The sequence below is a fragment of the Sesamum indicum genome, linkage group LG4, assembly GCF_026168435.1.
Source record: "Sesamum indicum cultivar Baizhima isolate 11 linkage group LG4, ASM2616843v1, whole genome shotgun sequence".
Classification (NCBI taxonomy): domain Eukaryota; kingdom Viridiplantae; phylum Streptophyta; class Magnoliopsida; order Lamiales; family Pedaliaceae; genus Sesamum; species Sesamum indicum.
Window position 1 is genome coordinate 8,935,106 of NC_142660.1, and position 23,504 is coordinate 8,958,609.

At 42.4% G+C, this 23,504-nt stretch overlaps 3 protein-coding genes and 1 long non-coding RNA gene across 9 annotated transcripts; 3 read left to right on the plus strand and 1 right to left on the minus strand.

The window, feature by feature from the left end:
* Positions 1 to 1,047: 1,047 nt before the first annotated feature.
* Positions 1,048 to 1,599, minus strand: LOC148788410 (uncharacterized). Its single transcript, XM_088880060.1, has one exon. The coding sequence runs from the start codon at positions 1,597 to 1,599 to the stop codon at positions 1,048 to 1,050; it is 552 nt and encodes a 183-aa protein (XP_088736186.1).
* A 5,198-nt stretch (positions 1,600 to 6,797) lies between these two features.
* LOC148788411 (uncharacterized) lies at positions 6,798 to 7,520 on the plus strand. The gene has a single exon (XM_088880061.1). The coding sequence runs from the start codon at positions 6,798 to 6,800 to the stop codon at positions 7,518 to 7,520; it is 723 nt and encodes a 240-aa protein (XP_088736187.1).
* Positions 7,521 to 8,716: 1,196 nt separating this feature from the next.
* LOC148788412 (uncharacterized) lies at positions 8,717 to 9,433 on the plus strand. Its single transcript, XM_088880063.1, has one exon. The coding sequence runs from the start codon at positions 8,717 to 8,719 to the stop codon at positions 9,431 to 9,433; it is 717 nt and encodes a 238-aa protein (XP_088736189.1).
* A 6,996-nt stretch (positions 9,434 to 16,429) lies between these two features.
* On the plus strand, positions 16,430 to 19,368 carry LOC105160138 (uncharacterized). Of its 6 annotated transcripts, none has more exons than XR_016065266.1 (5): positions 16,430 to 16,584; positions 17,694 to 17,848; positions 17,951 to 18,522; positions 18,603 to 18,710; positions 18,819 to 19,368. It is a non-coding gene; the product is annotated as an uncharacterized LOC105160138 (long non-coding RNA). The 6 variants fall into 6 exon arrangements; XR_016065268.1 differs by having other exon boundaries at positions 17,951 to 18,310; positions 18,391 to 18,710; XR_016065265.1 differs by having other exon boundaries at positions 17,951 to 18,075; positions 18,178 to 18,710.
* The last annotated feature ends 4,136 nt before the right edge of the window (positions 19,369 to 23,504 follow it).

Consider the following 23,504-nt stretch of genomic DNA (forward strand, 5'->3'; position numbering starts at 1 on the left):
GGAAGGTAGTAAGAACGCCATTGTGGAGTATGAAAGGAGGACGACAACCCCGGTCGAAAAAGGAACTGTGAGGAGAAAATTATTTGAAAACAGAGAGCTGATGGGAGAATCCGAAGAACCGAGCAAGCCGAAACGACGAAGCAGGAGGCCAGCAATGTCGGAGGCAGGCTCTAGCAGCCAGGTCTGAGCCAAGGGAAGGGAGCCAGTAATATCCCGGGGAGAGGTCGAAAGCGTCGGGAAACATATAGAAAGCCTCCATAAGCAGATCGATGAACTGAAGAAGCAAGGAGAGATAGTCTCTAATAGCAAGAATTCCCCATTCAATAATGATATACTGATCCAGGTGGTGGAACCGGGGTTCAGGGTGCCCGATTTACAGAGATATGATGGAGCCAAAGACCCCTACGAACATGTCGCTGCGTTTGAGATGGTGATGAATTTGAGATGGCTATCAGGTCCCATAATGGCTAAATTGTTTGCTACCACTCTAGCAGAAAAGGCACAAGAGTGGTTCATCAGCCTACCCCAGGTCTCACGAGGCGCCTTCAACAAAGCACAACGTGTGGCTAGTAGTCCGCTAACTACGTCCGCCAATCTCCGCACACACCTCCGCTCGGCGCTAACGCAGCACGCCGAAAGAAATTAGAGTAGGGAGGAACAAATCACAAAACAGTAAATTGCACACGCGATTCGAGAAAGGAGCTTGTATTATTGCTGAAAAGTGCATATACAGTAAACAACGATGCTAGAGCAAGGAGATCGCCTTAAGGGGGACTCTAACACGTCACTAAACCAAGCTTCTTGAACTCATTCCCCCCTGTAATAGGTTTAAAAAAACAAAATCTATTGTCTACACTAGATAATAGAAAATCTGAAAATTGCACCTCAGGAGGCGTAACGTCCCCCTGAGCAATCTAAAAAACAGAAAGCAAATAACAAAGCAGTAAAAGACCAACTCCTAGGACTCTAAGACTGAAGATATCCATCGTCTGTCGGTGAAGGTTGATTGGTCGGCCATGTAGAACTGTTGAGAGGCCGAACTGCGCGTCAAGGGTGCCGAGTACGCGGACGGCCCTTGACATCCTCCCCCACCTGAGATAGCGATGTCCCCGGCACTATGGAAGCATGGTACACTTCAACAAGAGGTAGAAATGCCTTTAGGAAGCATGGTACGCTCCAAGTGTTCTCCTCGCTACTGCATCCCATCCATTTCACCAAGTACTCTGTGTGGTCTCTCTTCGCGGTACTCGTCACTCGGTGATTTAGGATTGCTTCAGCCACCTTCTCCTTCGTCTTCGTCAATTCAAGCTGTGGGCGGCTGGGTTGATTGCGGGTATCGTCCTCCTTATCTGCTGAATACTTCTTGAATTGGCTCACATGGAAGTCGTTGTGGATCTTCCACCACGGCGGCAACTCCACCATGTACGCCACCATCCCAATACGCCTAATGACGGGCCAAGGGCCAACATACTTCTGCATCAACCAAGGATCTCTCCCCCTTGATGACTTTGAGAATCTCGGATCCGGAACCTTCACCAGCACCAGTTCTCCCGCATTGAACTCGATGAAGCGGTGATTCTGATCTGCATACTTCTTCATTCGCTTCTGAGCTGTCTCCAGGCAACTTCTAGCAATATCAACATTGTGCTTCCACTCGTGGGAGAAACTTCGAGCAAGAGGGGATCTCACACTTTATGGGGTGTCAAGAGTATGAGGAAGGAGCGGCTGTTGCCCAGTAACAATTTCAAAAGCGCTCTTGTTGGTGGAAGAGCTCTTTTGAGCATTGAAACACAACTGAGCGACATCCAGGAGCTTCACCCAATCCTTATGCATACCTCGCACAAAGTGTCGAAGGTAGTCCTCCAACATAGAATTAAAGCGTTCTATCTGACCATCGGACTGTGGATGATAGCTCGAGCTCATGGAAAGTGTGGACCCGAGGAGTTTGAACAGCTCGGTCCAGAAGACGCCAGTAAAACGGGAGTCTCGATCACTGACAATATCCTTTGGCATTCCCCAATATTTGACAATGTGCTTGAAGAAGAGATGAGTCATCCCTTCCGCCGTAACATGTTTGGGTGCTGCAATGAAAGTAGCATATTTTGACAAACGATCTACCACGATGATAATAGAGCCTAAGTCCCCAAACTTAGACAATCCAGAGATATAATCCATGGAGACGCTCTCCCATGGACGCTTTGGGATAGGAAGAGGTTGTAGCAAACCGGCCTTCTTCTGATGGTCTGCCTTGTCCTGCTGACATATCAAGTAAGTGCGGACATACGTCTCGACATCGTCCCACATCTGTGGCCAATAGTAGGCCCTCCGCACCAAGGCATACGTGCGCTCCTATCCCTGGTGTCCCGCCCAAAGAGTGTCGTGGCATTCTGAGGAGTGATTTTTGTAGGTCCCTGCCTCTCGGAACATATACGCGGTTTTTCTTGGTTATCAACAATCCATCCTTGATCCAAAACTGCCGAGCCTTGCCCTACTCGACAAGCCGAATTAGGCTTTGCGCTGTGGGATCTCTCGGTAGTAACTTCCACACCTGATCCTTCACAGAGATAGCAGCCGCGCTAGAGGAGAGCGCTGCTATCAACTCCAAATTCGCAAAATCCGCCCTACGGCTCAAGGCATCTACTGCGTGGTTGTTGGAGCCGGCCCGATACTCCAACACAAAATGAAACTCTGATAGTAACTCCTGCCAACGTGCCTGCCTATTGGTCAGCTTCAGCTGCGACATGAAATGACTCACTGTAGTGTTGTCCATCCTGACCACGAAGGGAGAGCCTAACAAATAGTGCCACCATAGTCGAACGCAATGAACTATGGCCAACAACTCCTTCTCGTGCACTGAATAACGTCGTTCAACATTCTTCAACTTTCTGCTCTCAAAGGCAACTGGATGGCCGTTTTGTATTAGAACTCCTCCTAAATCAAAGTCTGAAGCATCTGTCTCCACCACAAATGGCTTTGACATATCTGGTAAGGCCAACACAGGACCTGTCACCATCGCTCTCTTCAAATCATCGAAGGCTACTTGGCATTGGGGCGTCCAATTCCAAGTCTCTGTCTTCTTCAATAAGTCCGTCAAAGGCCGTACTATCGCGGAGTAGTCCTTCACAAATCGCCGATAATAATTCGCCAAGCCAAGAAATGAGTGCAAGTCATGAACATCACTCGGCGGTCTCCACTCCTCGATAGCCTGTACTTTCTTGGGATGCATCCGAATGCGTCCTCTCTCCACGATCTGTCCCAAGAAACTGATACTCTCCCGAGTAAATGAGCACACCTTCACATGTAGCTTGTGCTCGTGGAGTCTCGTCAGAACCTGCCGCAAATGGTCCTCATGCTCGACCAAGATTCTGCTATACACAACAATGTCATCCAAGTACACCACCACAAACTCGTCGAGAAAACCGTGAAGTACCTAGTTCATCAAGGTGCTGAAGGTTGCGGGAGCGTTAGTCAGGCCGAAAGGCATGACAAGAAACTCGAAAGCTCCATACCTCGTGATTCGGACCTCCCAATAGCCCGATCTCAAGTTTATCTTCGTAAAGTAGATCGTTCCACTCAAATGGTCGAAGTAGTCTGCCACCAACTGTATCGGGTACTTGTACTTCATAGTGATCTTATTCAGCACCCGATAGTCACAACACAAGCGTAGGGAGCCGTCGGCCTTCTTCTGAAATAGGACCGGCGCTCCATACGGCGACTTAGCAGGTTTGATGATTCCTCTCTCCAGCATATCCTTCAACTGCTTCCTAAGCTCCACAAGCTCAGATTGCGACATCCTGTACGGTGCTCTGGCGGGCGGTCTTGTGCCAGGCACCAACTCGATCTCATGATTCACTGCCCTCTTCGGCGGTAGCTTCCGAGGCAGCTTGTCTGGCATTACGTCCTCAAACTCCCTTAACAGTCTCTTAATACCGCCCGGGATGGGCTCTAACACCTGTTCCATTTCATCAAAACAAAGAGTGCACAAGTAGGATGGCTCATTCCGCTTGCGACCCTTCTCAAACTGTGGCCGACAAATTCTTCTCTCCTGTGCGTCCGGCCAAGGTAGGGATGAAACACGGTTTCGCTTCCATCATCATCAGCGAATCGACATGAGGTAAGACCGCTGTGCGTGTATCCCATAGAAATTCAAGCCCGAGGATAAGCTTGAAGTCGTCCATCACCACAACAGAAAGATTGGTCTTGCCCTCATAAGCACCAACCTTAATCAGCACAGACTTGGCTACACCGACAATGGGTTGTGCAGCCTAGTGGATCGCCTTCACACGCCCAACTCCCTTCTCCAGCACGAGCTCGAGTCTCGCCACTTCGGCGCTCGCAAGGTAGTTGTGAGAGGCTCCAATGTCAATTATGGCACGGATCGGCTTACTATGAATCTTCACATCCAAGAACATCAACCCTTTCTTCCTAGGATTTCGGGGGTGAACTTCTTCTTCTTTCTTTTTCGCTGTTCCGCAGTAAGAGCCGGTACAGTCTTTCTCGCAAGGGGTGGCACAACTCTTTTCGCCGCCACTGTAGAGAATGTGTTGCACCATTGGGATACAGCTCCCAAATTGTCCTCATCCTCCTCCGAATCATTCTCGCCACCTGCCGCTGCTTGTGGCTCCACACACTTCGAGGATGACGCTTTGTCGGCAAAGATCGCCGCCACTGCGTTCAATACCTGTCTCTTTGGGCAATCCCGATACCCATGCAGACCATCGCAGAAGAAACACCTGCTCCTCCTTTGTGGTGCTCCCTGCCTGTTCTCCTAGGGCTTGTTTCTGCCTGAACCGCCCTGTGAGCCATTCTGAGCGTGGGGCTTCTGGTCTCCCCCACCTCTGTTGAAGTTATTCCTGAACGATCTCATCCCACTCGGCTTACTCTGTGCAGGACTACGCGTCGCCTGCCTATCCTTCGGAGTCTCTTGGTTGAAATCTGCCAGGCGCTCGGCCGCTATAATAATCAAACTCAAATTAGTCACCCGTTGCCGCTGCAACTCATTTCTCGCCTACTGTTTCAAGCCTTCCATGAAAGTGAACAGCTTGTCCGCCTCCGACATGTCTCGGATGCTCAACATCAGTGCTGAGAAAGCTTTCACATACTCCCGCATGGAACCTGTATGCTCAAGCTTTCGCAATGCCCTCCTAGCATTGTACTCCACATTCTCGGGGAAGAACTGCTCTCTGATCGCCTTCCGTAGAAGAGCCCACGTATCAAGCTGCACTTAATGGGCCTAGATCTCCGCATACTTAGTACGCCACCAAAGCTTTATGTCACCAGTTAGATACATGGTTCCAGTCGCCACCTTCCTTGCCTCGTCCCGCACGTCTGCCGCAAGGAAGTACTGTTCCATGTCAAAGAGGATGTTCTCGACCTCCTTCGCATCACGATCACCGCTATACGCCTTCGGTCCACGAATTCGAACCCTAGGACCTGGGTCGTGAGCAACAATAGGCGTGCTACCCACTGCACGCTGGAGCAAACCAATCTGAATGGACATCTGCTCCATGTCACGCCGCATATCGGCAGTGCCGTCGCCTCCAAAGACGCCAGCCATCTCCTGAATCACCTACCAACATACATCCAACTCCGAATTCAACATCGTGATCTCAGGTTCTAGTGAAGAGACCTTCCCCTCCAATTCCGCCAACTGGGAGTGTCCGTCCTCTGGGTTCTCAGCTCTCTCGCTGGATGAAGCTGCGTGTTGGGCTCTCCCGATCCTGCCCCGACACCTTTGTAGCAGCATCATTTGCACGCCTCGGAGAAGGTTGATTGGTCGGCCATGTAGAACAGTTGAGTGGCTGAAGTGCGCATCAAGGGTGCCGAGTACGCGCGCGGCCCTTAACACCAGGGGAGTGTCAGCTTGTACGAGCAATTTATCCAGAAGTTCTCCTTCCTCTTCGCTAGTAAGAAGAAACAGAAGAGGTCGGCTACTCATCTCTTCAATATACGTCAAGGAGAAGGAGAAACCTTGAAGAGCTTCATGGGAAGTACAGGATCATCGAATTGATATGATGGTCAGCATTTTGATCCATGGACTGAAGAAAGGCCCGTTCACATCAGCGCTCGCACGCGACCCCCTAGTTGACGTGGAGCATCTGATGGCTTTAGCCCAGAAGTACATCGATGAAGAAGACATGAACGCGTTGAAAGATGCTGAGCGAAGGGAACGCGAACAGACATACAAGAGGCCGTATGACGCTAAAGGGAGCAGTGGGAACAAGACTAAAAGTAATGGGCTGAGACAGCCAAAATACCAGCCTAAATATCACAATTACACTCCGCTAACCATGACACACGAGAGAGCCCTGATGATGGTAGAAAATGTAGATGTGCAGAAGTAGCCGAGGCATACCAGGTATACCCCCTCCAAAAAATTCCCTAACAAGTACTGCAGGTTCCATCGCGAAAGGGGCTACGACACGGAGGAATGCTTCCAGCTGAAAGATGAGATAGAAAGGTTAACACGACAGGGATATTTCCGCGATCAAATCGCCAGCGGATGTAAGGCCCATAAAGACAGAGCAAGGAGTCGATTGAGAAGCAGAGATCGCAACCCCAGTTCACCCAAAACTGACAAAGTTCAGGCGAACCGAAGCAATGAACCAACCAAAGGGGTTATATATATGATTGCAGGGGGTCCGAGCGCATGAGATTCACAGAGAACCAGGAAGAGATGTGCAAGAGGCCTGGGATCAAGCCGAGAAAGGGAGTTCGTACTGAAGGTAGAAGAAGAGGAGGCCATCTCCCTTGATAGTTCGGATAGGCTGGTGGACGGTGGGGATATGAACGATCCGATGGTCATCAGGCTTGACATAGCGAACTTCACTGTTCACAAGGTGTTGGTAGATAGTGGGAGTTCTGCAGATATTATCTTCGAAAGCGTGGTCGATAAGATGGGCCTAGAGAACGCCCATTTGAAACCGATGATAACCCCACTAGTCGGTTTTGGAGGGAGTGAAGTAGCCTCACTAGGAATGATCGAGCTTCCAGTTTCCATGGGTGGTGAACCGAAGAGAAAAACCTTGATGGTAAAAATTTTGGTGATGGATACCCCATTCGCCTATAATGTCATCCTAGGCAGACCCAGCCTAAATTCGTTCCTAGCAGCCATCTCTACGTATCATATGAAGCTGAAGTTCCCAACAGAGAATGGAGTAGGGGAGGTCACTTGCGACCAGAAGGAGGCTCGGAAATGTTATAACTTGTCGGTAAAAAGGGAATTTGGCCTAAAAAAGAGGAAGGTCGAAGGAGACACTGAACCAAGGCCCTACAAAGCTGAACACATGAAGCCCAGTGGCGAATACAAGTCCGTGCAACTCGTGAGAGAAGAGCAGGAAAAAACCCCAAGGATCGGAGCGAACATGGGGGAAAAAGAAACAACCATGATTGAATTCCTGAGGAAGAATGTAGATATGTTCGCATGGAGCCCGTCAGACTTTACAGGTGTCAACCCGGAAGTGATCGTGCACAGGCTACATGTCGACCCCGCAGCACGACCAGTGCAGCAGAGGAAGTGATCCTTCCGGGGAGAAAAGAACAAGAGTATAGAGAAGGAGGTCGCCAAGCTACTCGAAGCCGGGTATGTGTCTGAAATACAGTATACTGATTGGCTCTCTAATGTGGTGCTTGTTCCCAAGTCTTCAGGAAAGTGGGAGGATGTGTGTGGACTTCATCGATCAGAATAAAGCTTGCCCAAAAGACCCCTATCCCTTGCCTCAAATCGACATCATGGTGGATTCAACGACGGGGTTCGAGATGTTTTCGATGATGGACGCTTACCAAGGTTACCACCAGATTTACATGGCCAAGGAAGATCGGGAGAAGACATTTTTCGTTACCGATAAGGGAATTTATTGTTATAATGTTATGTCGTTCGGTCTAAAAAATGCAGGCGCAACATACCAGCAGTTGGTGAACAAGATGTTCAGCGAGCTTATCGGGAGAACCATGGAGGTGTACGTTGATGACATGGTGGTCAAGAGCAAGAGGTCGCAGGACCACCTCGAACAGGTATTCAGTATGGAATGAAGCTGAACCCGGATAAATGAACATTTGGAGTGGGAGGCAGAAAATTCTTGAGGTATATGGTCAGCGAGCGGGGAATTGAGGCGAACCCCGAGAAGATTCAAGCCATTATGAGCCTGAGATCGCCGACCACAATCAAGGAAGTGCAGAAGCTGACAAGTAAGATCGCGTCCCTGAATCGATTTATTTCCAGATCTGCTGATAAGAGCTTACATTTCTTTAAGACCTTGAGAAAGACTAAGAATTTCGAGTGGAGCGAAGAATGCGAAAAAGCCTCCACTGCTCGCAAATCCTAAAGAAGGGGAGACGTTATTTCTGTACTTGGCAGTGTCCGAGAGCGCAGTCAACTCGGTGCTAGTGTGAGAAGGAGGGAGTCAGAGCCCCATCTACTATGTGAGCAAGATACTGCAAGGGGCAGAGTTGAGGTATTCAGAAATGGAGAAGCTGACACTCGCACTAGTCATCACAGCTCGCAAGCTGCGACCATATTTCCAATCGTATTAAATCGTTGTATTGACCAATCATCCTATGAAACATGTGATGTCCCGACCAGAAACGTCAGGAAGGTTAATCAAATGGGCGGTCGAATTGGGGCAGTACGACATTGACTACCAACCCAGAACAACGCAAAAGGCGCAGGTGTTGGCTGATTTTGTGACAGAGCTGTCCAGCGATCACGAGGAGCATAATGGCAAGTGGATGCTGCACGTTGATGGATCCTCAAATGCAAACAATTGGGGAAGCCGGAATATTGATCCAGGGAGCCAAGGAGGTGGAGATCGAGGTCGCAGCCCGTCTGTCGTTCCCGATCACTAATAATGAAGCAGAGTATGAGTCGTTAATTTTGGGACTAGAGCTTGCCTACGATGCCGGGGCGAGGGACTTGGAGGTTTTCACGAACTCCCAGCTGGTCGCACTCCAAATCGAAGGGACGTATGAGACTAGAGAGAAGACGATGACATCCTACAGAGACATTGTCAAAAACTGGATGGACAGGTTCTATAAATGCTCCATTTTGCAGGTACCCAGAGCAAAGAATGATAAAGCGGATGCCTTGTCCACGTTTGGAGCAACAATGTCCGGAATAAGAGATCATAAGGTTACGGCATTAGTTCGAGAGCAATCGACTATTTCGGGCAAAGCTGAGGTGCAGACAATATCTGGGGTCGAATTCTGGAAAGACAAAATTGTGAAGTACCTAGAGAACGACACCTTACCCGAAGACCCCATTAAAGCCAAAAGAGTCAGATTTCGAGCTTCAAGATTTACCCTGATATCAGGCCAGTTATACAAGCAAACAGTTGATGGACCCCTATTGAGGTGCTTGGATGAAGAAAAAGTTGAATACGTGATCGAGAGATCCATGAGGGCAGTTGTGGAAATCATTCGGGAGCAAGGTCGCTAGCTCAGAAAGTGATGCACCAAGGATACTTCTGGCCAACTATGTTAAAGGACACAAAGGGGCTGGTAAGGAAGTTGGAAGCTGCCAGAAGTATGCATCCTTGATCCATCAACTGGCGACTCCCATTGAGCCTGTCAAGATAGCATGTCCATTCGACCAGTGGAGAATAGATATCGTGGGACCCTTCCCTCCGACCCAATCTCAAAAGAAGTTTCTTATCATAGTAGTGGGCTACTTCTCCAAATGGGTCAAAGCAGAAGCTGTAGCTAGGATCTCAGAGAAGGAAGTTATCGCTTTTATTTGGAAGAACATCATATGCAGGTTCGACATACCTAGAATATTAATTTCTGACAACGGGACTCAGTTTCAGGGGAAAAAGATCATGGAATGGTGCAAGGAGCTCAAGATCGCACAACACTTCACAGCGGTCGCGAACCCACAAGCTAATGGATAAACCAAGGTGACAAATCGAACGATCTTACAGCATCTGAAGACGCGACTGGAGAACAAGGGATCTTGGGTCGAAGAGTTGTCGGGAGTCTTGTGGGCATACCAAACCACACCCTGAACAACAACAGGTGAGACTCCATTCTGTTTGGTATATGGCACGGAAGCAATAATCCCTGCAGAGATCGGTGCGGAGTCCCAGCGGATCGCGATGTATGACCCCGAGTCGAACAACAACGAGGGGGGCTTTGACCTCACAGTGATAAAAGAAAAGAGAGACACTGCATACGCAAGGATTTTACATCACAAGGGATTGATGATGAAAAATCACAATCGCAAAATCTGGCCGAGGCAACTTCAGGTGGGCGACTTGGTACTCAAGAAGGTGGAGGCTTCGAAGTATGTGGGCAAGCTCGATCCTTGTTGGGAGGGCCCATACAAAATCATCGAGATCAGGAAGCAAGGTACGTGCAGGTTGCAGGATATGCATGGGCAGAGCTTACCACGGCCATGGAACATCCGGAATTCGAAAAGGTTTTATGCATAACTTAGGAGATCGCATATTTAAGGAGCCTGCGGAAGACCATCAACTAAAGAGGATCGCATATTTAAGGAGCCTGCGAAAGGCCATCAACTGAATGAGGTCGCATATCTTGGGAGCCTGCGAAAGACCATCAACTGAAGAGGATCACATATTTAAGGAGCCTGCGAACGACCATCAACTGAAGGAGGTCGCATATCTTGGGAGCCTGCGAAAGGCCAACGAACTATAAAGGTTCGGAAGGTCGAATTTCCTGTGTGAGTTGAGTCAATGGTCTCTATTTTGTGCCTGGGAAAGGCCTATTATTTTGTACAAACTTTCATCCTCCTGTAGGAGCCTGAAAAAGGCCAAATATTCTTATCGTTTTAATACCAGTTCGCAAGTCATGTGTATTTTTCGTATACATATTTTTATGCTTATCGTTATTTATCGGGCCTCCTGACCGAAATGTCAAACGCCAATTGAAAAAGAGGCGTTCAACGAGTGCGATCTGAAAAAGATGCACTCTACATGCCAACTGAAAAAGAGGCATTCAACAAAGTGCGATCTGAAAAAGATGCACTCTACATGCCAACTAAAAAAGCATTCAACAAAGTGCGATCTGAAAAAGATGCACTCTACATGCCAACTAAAAAGGAGGCATTCAACAAAGTGCGATCTAAAAAAGATGCACTCTACATGCCAACTGAAAAAGAGGCATTCAACGAAGTGCGATCTGAAAAAGATGTGCTCTACATGCCAACTGAAAAAGAGGCGTTGAACAAAGTGCGATCTGAAAAAGATGCACCCTACATGCCAACTGAAAAGGAGGCATTCTGTGGAATGCGGTCAATAAAGGGGCGATCTGAAAAAGATGCACCCAGCATACTAACCGAACAAGGTTTTCACGATAATAGTAGTGCAGCAAGTATTTAAGTATGCGAATCCAAGAATCGAGCCCAAAAGTGTTGTATTGACAAAAAATAGTTACATCAAAAATTCTGTTTGGGGGTTAGTACAAAAGTTAAAGATACTAAGTGTTGACCCCACCTTACCAAAATGACCCAGGAATTAGCAGCGCCTAGCTGTGGATTGGGTTCGATCTCGTCAAGCAGAACAGAGAACTCGTCATCCGTAGGGGTGGACTCTTCAGGGTACAGCTGCAGCTTCCCATCTAAGGTTATGTCCATGTGACTCCGATCAAAAGAATCTGGAAAGCCGCCTAGAGTTTTGAGCAGGCCTCACAAGTCTTGTAGCCCTTGTTGAAGAAGTCGGCCGACTTGATCTCAACAGTGGTCTTGAACGTGCCGGACATCAGGAAATCGCGAGCTATAGAAACTCGGGCATTGTGAGGGCCTGGTGATGTTCCTCGAGTGTGATGCGACCAGCCTGGCCTTCTTCAATTCCCTAAGCGTGGCCAGACTGGAAACACTCCTTTCGACCATCGATCAACTCAGCCTCCCTGCCCGCATTGAACCCCTCCTTCCTTCCTTCGGAGAATGCGACCTCCTTGGCCTCCGTAGCTGCTGAGAGCTGGCCCTTCAATTTCTGTACTTCTTCGATCAAAGTCTACATCTCCTCCACATGGGTTCGGTCCATCCTATCTCTCTCCTCTAGTTGGGTCGAGAGTTCCCCAACCCTGACATGGGCAGCTATTTGGTTCCTGCAGTAACTCGCACATTTCATAGACAAGCTCCGGAAGAAAGTGGCTATCTAGCATGACGAACCGAAGGCAGATGATTAAAAGAGAGCTAAAAGAAGGATAAAATCAGATGTACTAGAGAAGTTACCTGCATTAGGGCGTGGGCCCCATGTTCCTCGATCCTAGTGGGAGTGTTCACCAAAAAGGAAACCTGATCACGAGGAAGGATGCAGGCATCAAACAGGTCCCAGGAATCTTGCCCAGGTCCAGAGAAAAGGACTGAGCTACTAGCAGAGATGTTCCAGTGTGGGATGATTCGATCACCCTTCAGCTCAGAGGTTGGTTGGTTGGCTCCCTTGAGTTCTTCTCGAGTTTGCTCCCAGCAGGTCGAGAATCGCTCCAGTTGAAGATAGCGCTCACGATCTTCCTGATGGTCGGACTTCTCAGCAGCTTCTCGAGCTATCGTGCTCTGAGATTTGGCCCATCGGTTCACCTCTGGCAGAGAAGATTTGGAGGAGTCAGAGGGCTCGACAGGGCTCTTACCCTTGGGTTCGGCAGAGTTTTTGCCTTTGTGCTTGTGGTGTCTTTTCCTCTTTTTTGAGTTCCCCCCTTCTTCTCTGCCTTGATCGCCCAAATCCTCCTCATGGTCGGTATTTTGACCTTCGCTTGGCTCGTCGTTAAGATGAAGATCTAGGTCCTCAGAGTTATACCCATGAAGAGGAATCCCCTCACTATCGATCTGAATGGGTGCGTTGAGTCGTGGGCTATGATTGGCCTCGGGACGACCAGAGGGGACTTGTGTGCAAAGAGGCGACGGCGATGCAGTTGCGGTCGCAGAAGTGTCAGCAGTGGGTGCGATTGGGGGCTTTCCAGTTTGATTCTGGATGGCCTTCAACCGCAAGGCTAACCGGGACTTCATCACTAATTCGTCTGCACAAACAGAAAAAATTTGAGCCAAGGTTCAAACGAAGCACATTGTTAGATTAAACGTCGGAATAAAAAATCACCTAGGGTCTCTTTGATGTGGAGGGGTGCTGGAGATAGACGTGCGAGCAGCAGAACCTTCTCGGTTAAAAGCTTCTTCGGGTCATACTTATAAGCCATAAGGCTGTTTAATTGGTTGCCTTCCAGCCCCCCTCCACTTGTTTTCGGTGAGGGTTTATACTTAGTCTATTCTAGTCTGAAGGGCCAAACCTCACTAGGCGGAGGTCGAATAAAGATGTACTTCTTGCGCCAGGGGCCGACGTTAGACTTCAAAGGCTCTAAATATCTACACCCCTATCACCCGATCGCTTGAAAACGGTAAAAGAATACAAAGACCAAAAGTTATGAAAACTGGGCGCTAAACGCAAAAACTTCATGACTATAATGAATGAAAGGATATGGCTTATGGAGTTGGGGGACAGCTGCATAGGTAAAAGTCCTAACCTATACAAGATGGCAGTTAGAGGAGAAGACAGGGGCAACCTCAAACCAGCGTCGAAGTTCTTAATGGAAAATGCACAAAAACCTGACGGAGGTCGATGCATGCGATCGAAAGATTTTGGTATCAAAATTTCATAATCTTGAGGGATAAAATAACGCTACCTAATCTTATGTACGGGCGTCTTAACAATGCTAACTATTACCTGCCAAGGATTTCTTGCCAACCTATCCTGGAACTTTTCTAGAGTAGAAGGGCCAGCCTACTCGTCTGCGGACTTTAGGGATTTCTTGGGGATGACAAACTTTTTGTTCCTTTTAGGGGACGCAACAAAGGAAGGTGCAGGAGCCTCAGCTAGCTTGGCGAGGTCACAGGCAACCTCGAGCCAGACCCTGTGTCTGAGTTAGAATTAGAACTAAAACTCGAAGACATCGTACCTTTAAGAGCAGGATGGCTCGGGAAGCTGCAGGTCGTAATCGAAATCGAATTCTGGATACTGATTGTTGAAGCTTGAGAGTGGGATAAGTCTCATTGTTTGAATGAAGGCCTATATGTAGGCGGAAATGTCTGGGGAAACGCGCATCTAACACAGGCGTCCGGATGATGACATGTGAACGCGCCTCCAGTTTGATCGAACAGTCGTGACCTTTCTACTTCTTCGTAGTGCAAGGCTCTGCACTTTGAATAAGTAGGGGAGTAATGATAGGGGTAATGTCAAAATATCAAAAATACCCTTAATGAGGGGCCCTTTTGTCCTATTCCTCAAGATCCGCGTCCTCCTATCAATCGGGTAGGCGCGACCCGACCCGGACCTGAAGAAACCATTCGAAGACCCAGACGACGCCAGCCATCCGATCTAGGGCGTGAGCTAGCCAAATGACACCACGTGGCCTGTTCAACAATACCCGGCTGAGCCCTATAAATACCCCGAGACGCCAAATTACGAGGTAATTAATGCTAATTCCATTCGATCCACATCCTTGATCGCACACTTTTTCCTCGATCAGCCTAACTTGAGCGTCGGAGGGACGTACCCGATGAGCTCACTTTGCTTGTCTCATTCTCAGGATTCCAAATACTTGGTCTTGCTGGAGTTGGTCAACTGCGGTGAGGTCGCTCATCCAGCTCGCCGATTTCGAGCAAGATCACATATGATCAAAGGGTAGGACAAAATGCATAAATAAATAATTCAATTATTTCATCGTAGTTGTAGAACTGGACATGCACAGTGTGGAAGGAGTTTCACAAACAAATAGGTAGAGTAGTACAGGCCTCAGACTTCAGATAGTTGTTCTCAAGTTATATATGGACCATATGATTGTAATTAGTTGGTTAGTCTATTGGTTTTAATATAGGCAAAATTGTAAAATTGGTCCCGTAAGTATAGGGGATGCAAATTAGTCCATAATTACTGGATTGACAATTTTAGTCCTATAAGTATTGATTTTGTGGCAATTTTAGTTAGAAATGACTAAAATTGCCCAGAAACACAGCGAAAAATTTGGAGCTTAGGGTTCCGACATCCACGTGAGCGCATATCAGAGACGAAAATTTAGAGACAGAATGAAATCCGTCTTTGATGAAGACGGATTTAGAGACCGAATTTTTTTTATGATAAATTATTAATAATTTTTATTTTAGAGACGGATATATAATTTTGTTAAAATATGTTATAATCCGTCTCTCTATTCGTCTCTGATACTATTAAATGATTGCTTAAAAAATCGTGATGGCTGGCACTTAATTTTTTTGGTTATTTCCGTCTGTATTTCCATTGCTAATTTTTTTTAAAATTTAGCTACGGAAATTTTTCGTCTCTGATGTTGTAATTAGAATTTTTTTTATTTATGAAAATATTAAAACAAAAAAATAAGAATGTTTTTCATTTATGAAAATAATGATTAAGTTGTAAAATTTTATATGACATGATAATATATACATATTTGTATAATTATAATGTATTATTTGATTTTAATTAATTACAATAAAACTAAAAGTAAACTTTTCATTAATTTTTTTATTTTAATAAAAAGCACACATTCCTCTTAATGTTTTTGCTCACCAATGAAGATTTTGAGCTCGAGTCGAGCTCGAAAAATTCGACCTTGTGTCTGTTCATAAGCTCGCGAGTTTTTTTTATTTTTTTATTTTTTATATGTATTTTTATTTTTAAATTTTTTATATATTTAATTTTATATTTAATATTTGATCAATTTTATAATCAAAATTGACCATATATTATAATTATTAACCAATATCATATATTTTATTTTGGATAATAATAGTGATGGTTGAATAATTTTAATTATTATTTTACTATATATATAATGAGATCAAAAAATTTAATCAATAATTATGATATCTAAAAATTTGGTTACTCGATTTACACCAAATTGTGGACCGTGTCCATTAGATCATATCGGACGGCTTGATTTAAAATCACATGGCCTGATTCTACGATACATCGACTTGAATGATTATTCTTATGTTCCGAGTACGATATCTTGACATCCGTAGATCCAATAAGTCTAAAATTTTACCAAGTGTATTTTTCTATAAGTATGATCATATCTAACGGTCTGATTTAAATTTTGATGGTCCAATTAATCTGTGTTGTTCAAGTTGTTCAAAAATGTAAGATGACAGTTACATCAATGTAATACTTATATTTATAAATATATAACTTTACTACAGATTGTGAACATATAATTGATTTCAGTATGATTTTTTTTACTACAGACGCACTGAATCAAATCAAATTGAAAAATTAAATTTTTTTATATATATATTTTAATTTTATTAATTATATATTCTGTATTATATTATATATTATGTGTTACATATTTATATTTAAATTATATAAAGAACTAATATATTTAATATTTATTTAATTAATATAAAATAAATAATATCAATAGATATATATATATATATATATGGAGAATTGACTAATTTTAAGTCATGGCACCTCTCCTCTAACTCTCTCTCTCACGTCACCTCTCCTCTAACTCTCTGTCTCACGGCGGGAAGAAGAAAATAAAGAAGAAAGCAATCTCTAACTCTCTCTCTCTCGTGGAGGCTCCGACTCCTTTTGCACAGCTTTTTTCGGACGTCATTAACAGGTAATTTTTCTTCTTTGTAATTTTTTTTACGATTTGTAGAAGAAATTTGAATGGTTTGAAGGTATTTATTGAAATGCCTGATTGAACACTCCTATGTTCTTCCCATTGGAATATTAATTTTTTTGCTGAAATATATTGTAAAACGTACGATTTGACTGATTCACATGCTGAAATATGTTGCAACTGTGTTCTTTCTCAAAATTTTAAGCTTAGGTCATAGTTGTTTGAGGTTGAATTTGAGACTTTAAATTATGTGATTTAGACTTGCAAGTCAGTGTTTTTAGTGAAATTTTAGTTATGCTCTCAAAATACTGTCATTATCAAGTTCATTATAATTACGCACAACACTAATTAATGAAAGAACAAAAAACAATAAAATATTCACCGCTCTTTGAAAAATTATGCAGGCAATAATCTTGACCTAGGGAACCCAATACTGTGAGTAACAGGTTATATTTTTGAGATAAGAGGAACTATTAATGAATATGGAGATTAAGACATAACTTTCATGCGAATGCACACACAGATCTTGTTAGCAGAGCAAAACCTCGAAAAAATTATAGGTCTAGGACAAACTACCTGTAATGCTTTATGGCAAACCAAGAATCCGACATAACTCAAATTGAACACCCTTATGTTACGTAGAATGTAACAGGCAAACAGATGTTTGTTTTAGCTAGTGTATGAAAAATTCTATATGATGCCTGGTATATTATGAACTACTTCGTCGGGATGCCAAGAATTATAAAATGATATTGTCATGCACAAAAGTGTTAGTTTCCATGGAAACCTATCAAACTGTTCAAAATGTTGTGTAGCTATTAAAATGTTTTACTTATTTCAAATGGAATATTGTGTAGCTTGTTAAGTGATGGCGAGCCTTCACTCTCTCGTTTGATCTGATGCTGTAAGGTTAAATGTTATTAATTAGTAGTTTATGGGTTTGTGATTGGGTTCAAGAATTACAATTTTAGCATGAGAAGTATGATTACAAGCAGTTATATATAGTCAGAACAAGAAGTTTTGAAATTCACTTTTGTTTTTTTTTATATTATTTATTATGCATTAGCCAATTTCTATTATTGTTTTTGTTTTTTTTTTTCTTGTAGGTTGGTGAAATAATACCTTCAAGATCTGAAAATGAACAAAATACAGGACAAAGTGAATGTATTGTATCATATGGACATCGACGGGGACCCAATAGTGGAGCTCAGATCCCAAATCATCCAAGTAAAAGGACAAAAGTGACAGTGGTGAACAATCGGTAATTTCAAAAGCTTCTAAAATTGAGTTTAATATATTCATAAACAATGTTAGCTCTATTTCTTAATTTTATTTATTTTTTAAATTTATTCTATCAAAATAGATTTATTGAAAGTGGTGTTACACGAAATCTCACAAAATGATATTAAAGGCATTTTCACTGAGGTATGGCCAAGATGGCACGCAGTGCCAAAAGCATCTAAAGATTTGTTATGGGAGAACTTCAAGGTAATAAATACTATTTATATTTAATCCAATTTATTCATTGCTAAATTATATAGACATATTTTTGTAATTACTTAATGTGATTACTGTTTTGAAATGTGATAGTTGAGGTATTGGTGGAATAATCTAACCGATGAGGAAATGAGGAAGGGGTGGAATGAAAATGCAAGTGATCGATTCAAAGAGATGATGTACAAGGCTAAGCAAAAGGCATTGAATGATACTCACAAACAGTTAGGTAGAGAACTAGAAATGAGTGATATGATTGATAGAAGTCCTTATTGGTTGAATAATCAATTATGGAATGATCTATTTCAGAAGTATTGGGCCTCAGAAGATTATTTAGTAAAATGTCGAACTGCCCGAAAAAATCATTTGATTGAAAAAGATGGTTCGATAACAAAACAGACTGGTGGTTCTATTCAAGTAGAGGCACATAGGCAAAAAATAGTAAGTTTTAAGTATAAAGTTTTTAGATATCTTTTATACAATTTATTGACATGTGAATTAATGTTGATTGTAAACTATAGGAAAAAGAACTTGGTAGAGAAGTGACTGATCTTGAGCTATTTTAAAGATGCCGTAGAAAGAACAAAGGAATTGGGGAGTTCATCAACAACAAATCCAAAAGAATTAGTGTAAGTATAATTTGTCATTGGATTTAAATATTGGTTAGTATTTATGTTGAAAATTTTGTTATACTTTTATTAAATAAATGTTCCTTTGTATCTAATGTACTTGCACAGGAAGAATACCTTGCAAAAACGGGTTCTACTAATCTTTCTTTACAGTCTTCACTCTAAACGATGCTTATATGGATTTGGATGTAGCTCCTCATCTACAAGTTCAAGTTCAGTCAGTTCTACTCTTAAAGCATCTGACGAGAAGATTAATGAATTAACACAAGCTGTGGAGGACATGCGCTCTAATGCTACAAAGATGGAAGAAGAATTTTCAAGACGAGAAGAAGAAAATAGAAAATTGTTTGAAATTGCTCTTGAAGAAGCTCTAAAGAGGGAGGAAGAGGCTCGGAAGAGGGAGACAGACCTACAAGAATTAGTTCAAAAATTACTTCAAGATGTGGGGTACTCAAACCATTAATTTGCTGGTGGGTCTGGATAGCAGGAGCAACCATATTCCAGGAAAGATAATTAGTTTATTTTTTCTGTTGGTTGTTTATGACTTAGTTTATGTTGATTTGGATTGTACTTTGACTCATGTTTGTTGGCTTGGGAGTGAAGACATTGATATTATTTGGTAGTATTTGGATGATACAATGACAACAATTATATTAGTATTGTTGTATTATGAGTATCTTTTTTGTTAATATTTATTGTTCTTGTTTGAAAAATGAAGATTTTCGTATTGATGGAATGTATTTGATGGTATAATGACCAGGATATAATTTGGGTAAAGGAATTAAAAAATCTGCCAAAAAAAAAAACCAACAAAAATTAAAGACGGATTAGAGACGGAAAATTTTGAAAGTTTAGAGGCTGAATCAGACACGGATTAGAGACGGAAATTTGTAAGGTTTTAGAGACGGAACATTTTTTGTGTTTTAAAGACGGAATTATCAAACAAATACTTAACCTTTAGAGATGGATTAGAGACGGCAAGTTCTTTTTTATCGACGGAATCAGAGACAGATTGCCTACGAAAATCAGAGACGGATTACGCTTAAACTTTCTTCTTGTTTGTCGACAAAATCAACGATGGAAATGTTCGGTCTCAGAATTAGAGACGGAATATTTCCGTCGCTAATAAAGCCACGGGGCTTTCAGTCACGGAATGCGGCGAAGGATTTTTCCGTCGCTAATTTATTTTAGAGACGAAAATCCTAGTTTCAGAGACGGAAATTTCCAACTCTGATACCCTGTTTTCTTGTAGTTAACACCTAGCAACTCCCGTGGCTGATGACGTGGCATATATATTATATTTATATTACTATTCAATGTCAAAGTATGTCTATTTTATATTATATTTATATATGTGTGTGTATATATTTATATATAAAAAATTTAAAAATAACAATAGATAAATATTGGAGTGTGTTTTGGCCCATAATGGAGATGAGCCAAAAATGAAACCAAACATAGTGTAAAAGTCATAAGTTATATTTTATTTTGTTCACCAAGACTATAAGTATATTTAAATATTTTAACCGATAATTTTAGCCTATTTTTTGTTTCTCAAAGCACAAACCAGTAGCCATAGTTTTCAAACAATAGTTTTCTTCTTTATTTCTTAATTGGCGCCATTTGTTTTCCAAGGAAAAAAGCCATCAAATTTTCAGCTAAATCATTTTCTAGTAATCTTTCTCTTCTATGTGATCTCAACTCTCACAACCTCTGGTGTTTTGGCTAATAGTGCTTCCAAATCAAGCTCAATCTCTCAATTTTTTGTTCGGTTGCTTGCAATTTGACAGAATTTTTCATCATCCCATTAGAATTTTCTTGATTGTTCTATTTATATTGTGAAAATTCTCACAGCGGAAGCACATAGTATAGAAAAGGAGTTTCTTGAATCAGTTCTGCATACAGAGAAGCAGAGCTTTCTCTTCAACTAACAAATTGTATTTCTGTTATTTTCTTCTGTTAAGAAGACGAAGGCTAAGGCGCCTTTAATAGCTATTGTTTTACAACTACCAACAAAAAAAAACGTTCTTCACTAAAAGAAGCGTAAAATAAGAAAGATATACAATGTTTATAAAATGCGTTAACAGTGCAAAGAAGAGAATTAATAAACTCGCATTACAAATTATCAAAGCGCGTTCCTTGTTTAGCGATAACGAGTTCCCTCTTCTTCCTTGTTCAAAACTGAAGCTTTGTTGCAGTAGCAGCAATGATCAATCTGCCACTTTTAGACTCCCTCCTCAAGCTGAACTTCTACGAATATTAACGAGGTTCAGCTTGGAAACTAAGAACATGAATTTTGGACCTGGCAGTATCTTAGTGAAAATGTTTACTAGTTGATCTTTAGAGGCAATGTGCTTGGGGTCAATGAATCCTTCCTTGTATTTGTCACGTACCAAATGGCAATCGATTTCTATATGTTTTGTTCTCTCATGGAAGACTGGATTTGCAGTTATATAGAGAGTAGCTTGATTATCACAATAAAAGGGAATAGGTGTAGGCACATTGATCTCCAAGTCCTTAAGAAGGCTGTGAATCCATAGCAATTCACAAGTAGTTGATCCCATGCTCCTATACTCAGCTTCTGCTGAGGATTTTAATACTGTCGTTTGCTTCTTGATCTTCCAAGACACCAAACTTTTTCCCAAGAATATGTAGTACCCTGTTAGTGATCTTCTAGTCTCTTTGCAAGTGGCCCAATCTGCATCACATAAGGCCTCCAAGTTAAAACAGTCTGTAGAGTTGAAATGTAAACCTCCATTGGCTGTCACTTTCAAATATCTCACTAAATGCAGTGCTACATCCCAATGATCCTTGCTAGGCTGCTGCATATATTGACTTAACTGTTGAGTAGCATGACATATATCTGGTCTTGTAAAGCCCAGATATAGAAATCTACCCAACAATCTTCTGTAGGGTTCTAGTTTCTGGAGTTGTTCTCCAGATCCTGCTCTCAATTTCAGTCCAACAGGGAGTGGTGTGTTGGTGGCTTTGGATTGTGTGATACCTGTATCAGTCAGGATATCTTTGACATACTTACTTTGTGTAATGATCATCCCTGTTTCAGACCTGCAAATCTAAAGACCAAGGAAGAATCTGGCTTTTCCCAAATTCTTAATTGTGGATAGGTTATGTAATTTAGCTTTAAACTCTGTAATTGTTCTTTCACATGGCCCTGCAAGAAGAACATCATCCACATATACAAGTAGACAAAAGAATCCACTTTCTGTAGTAATAGTAAATAAACAGTGATCAACCTTAGACTGGACAAAACCAAGTTTTTCTAGTTGTTTAGTGAATTCCAGGTTCCATTGCCTGGATGATTGTTTAAGGGCCATAAAGGGACTTTTTAAGCCTGCATACATGTCCCTCAGGAACCTGATATCCTTGAGGGGGAAGCACATAAATTTCCTCCTCTATATAACCATGCAAGAAGGCATTATTAATGTCTAACTGATGCAGGAACCAATGCTGTTTACAAGCAACTGCCAATAAGATTCTAATAGTGACTGCTTTTGCAATTGGAGATATAATGTCTATGTAATCTATCCTTTCAATTTGATTGTACCCCTTGGCAACAAGTCTTGCCTTATACCTCTCTATACTACCATCAGATTTCAGTCTTAATTTGTAGATCCACTTGCTGCTTATGGCCCTTTCTCCTTTAGGGAGTTCAGTGATATTCCATTGTCTTCTAAAGCCTTTATTTCAGTGTTCATAGCATCCACCCACTCCCTTTTCTTAACAACTTCAGCATATGTTTTAGGTTCCAGGGGCAAATTATCAATACTAATCAAACAAGTATTCATATCTCCTTGCAATTCAACTGTTAATATGTCACTTTCTTCCTCAGTGCAGGAGCTTACATAGTCCTGTAATTTTGCAGGTTTAAAAGTCTGTCTATTAGATCTTCTTAAACCTACATTTTCAATAGTTGGCTCATGTGTTTATTCATTGTTATCAGGTCCAACATCTGCTGTATCAGGAATAGGTTCTGACTCATCATCCGTGTTTTCTATATCATTGTTGTCAGATCCAGGAATGACCATAGGTGTGTGAGATAAAAGGGGGTTATTGCGTTCATTGATGTAAGGAAATATGTCCTCTTTAAACACAACATCTCTTGAGACAAAGATCATTTTCTTGCTAATATCATAAACTTTATTACCTTTCTGGTTAAGAGCATATCCCAAGAAGATGCACTTAGCAGCTCTTGAGTCAAATTTGGATTTATGTTGCAATGTATTGGTTCCAAAACAAAGACAACCAAAGGTTCTAATATGAGAGTAATCAACAGGCTTGTTAAAGAGTGTTTCATAAGGGGTCTTCCACTTAAGGATTGGTGTGGGAAGTCTGTTAATGATATAAGTAGATGGGAATATAGTTTCAGTCCAGAATAATTTAGGCAAATTTGATTGGAACATTAAGGATCTAGCTACCTGTAACAAGTGCTTATGTTTTCTCTCAACAATACCATTTTGTTGAGGTGTGTATGTGCAAGTTGTTTGATGTATGATGCCTTCTTTTTTAAAATTTTTTTGGCATTGCTCATTTATAAATTCTAAACCATTATCTGTTCTAACTCTTTTAATGCTTTTTTCAAATTGAGTTAACACCATTTTGTGAAAGTCCTTCACCAGATAAAATGTTTGAGACTTTTGATGCATTAGGTAGGTCCAAGTACACCTACTGTAGTCATCTACAATGGTTAACATATAACTGCAGTTAGAGATAGATGGTTCATTTTATGGACCCCATAAATCCATATGCATAAGATCAAAGCATACATTAGAGTGA

Bases quoted from the DNA above. Each gene is read 5' to 3' on its own strand.
- LOC148788410 (XM_088880060.1), bottom strand. From the start codon at position 1,599: ATGAAGAAGTATGCAGATCAGAATCACCGCTTCATCGAGTTCAATGCG.
- LOC148788411 (XM_088880061.1), top strand. From the start codon at position 6,798: ATGGTCATCAGGCTTGACATAGCGAACTTCACTGTTCACAAGGTGTTG.
- LOC148788412 (XM_088880063.1), top strand. From the start codon at position 8,717: ATGGCAAGTGGATGCTGCACGTTGATGGATCCTCAAATGCAAACAATT.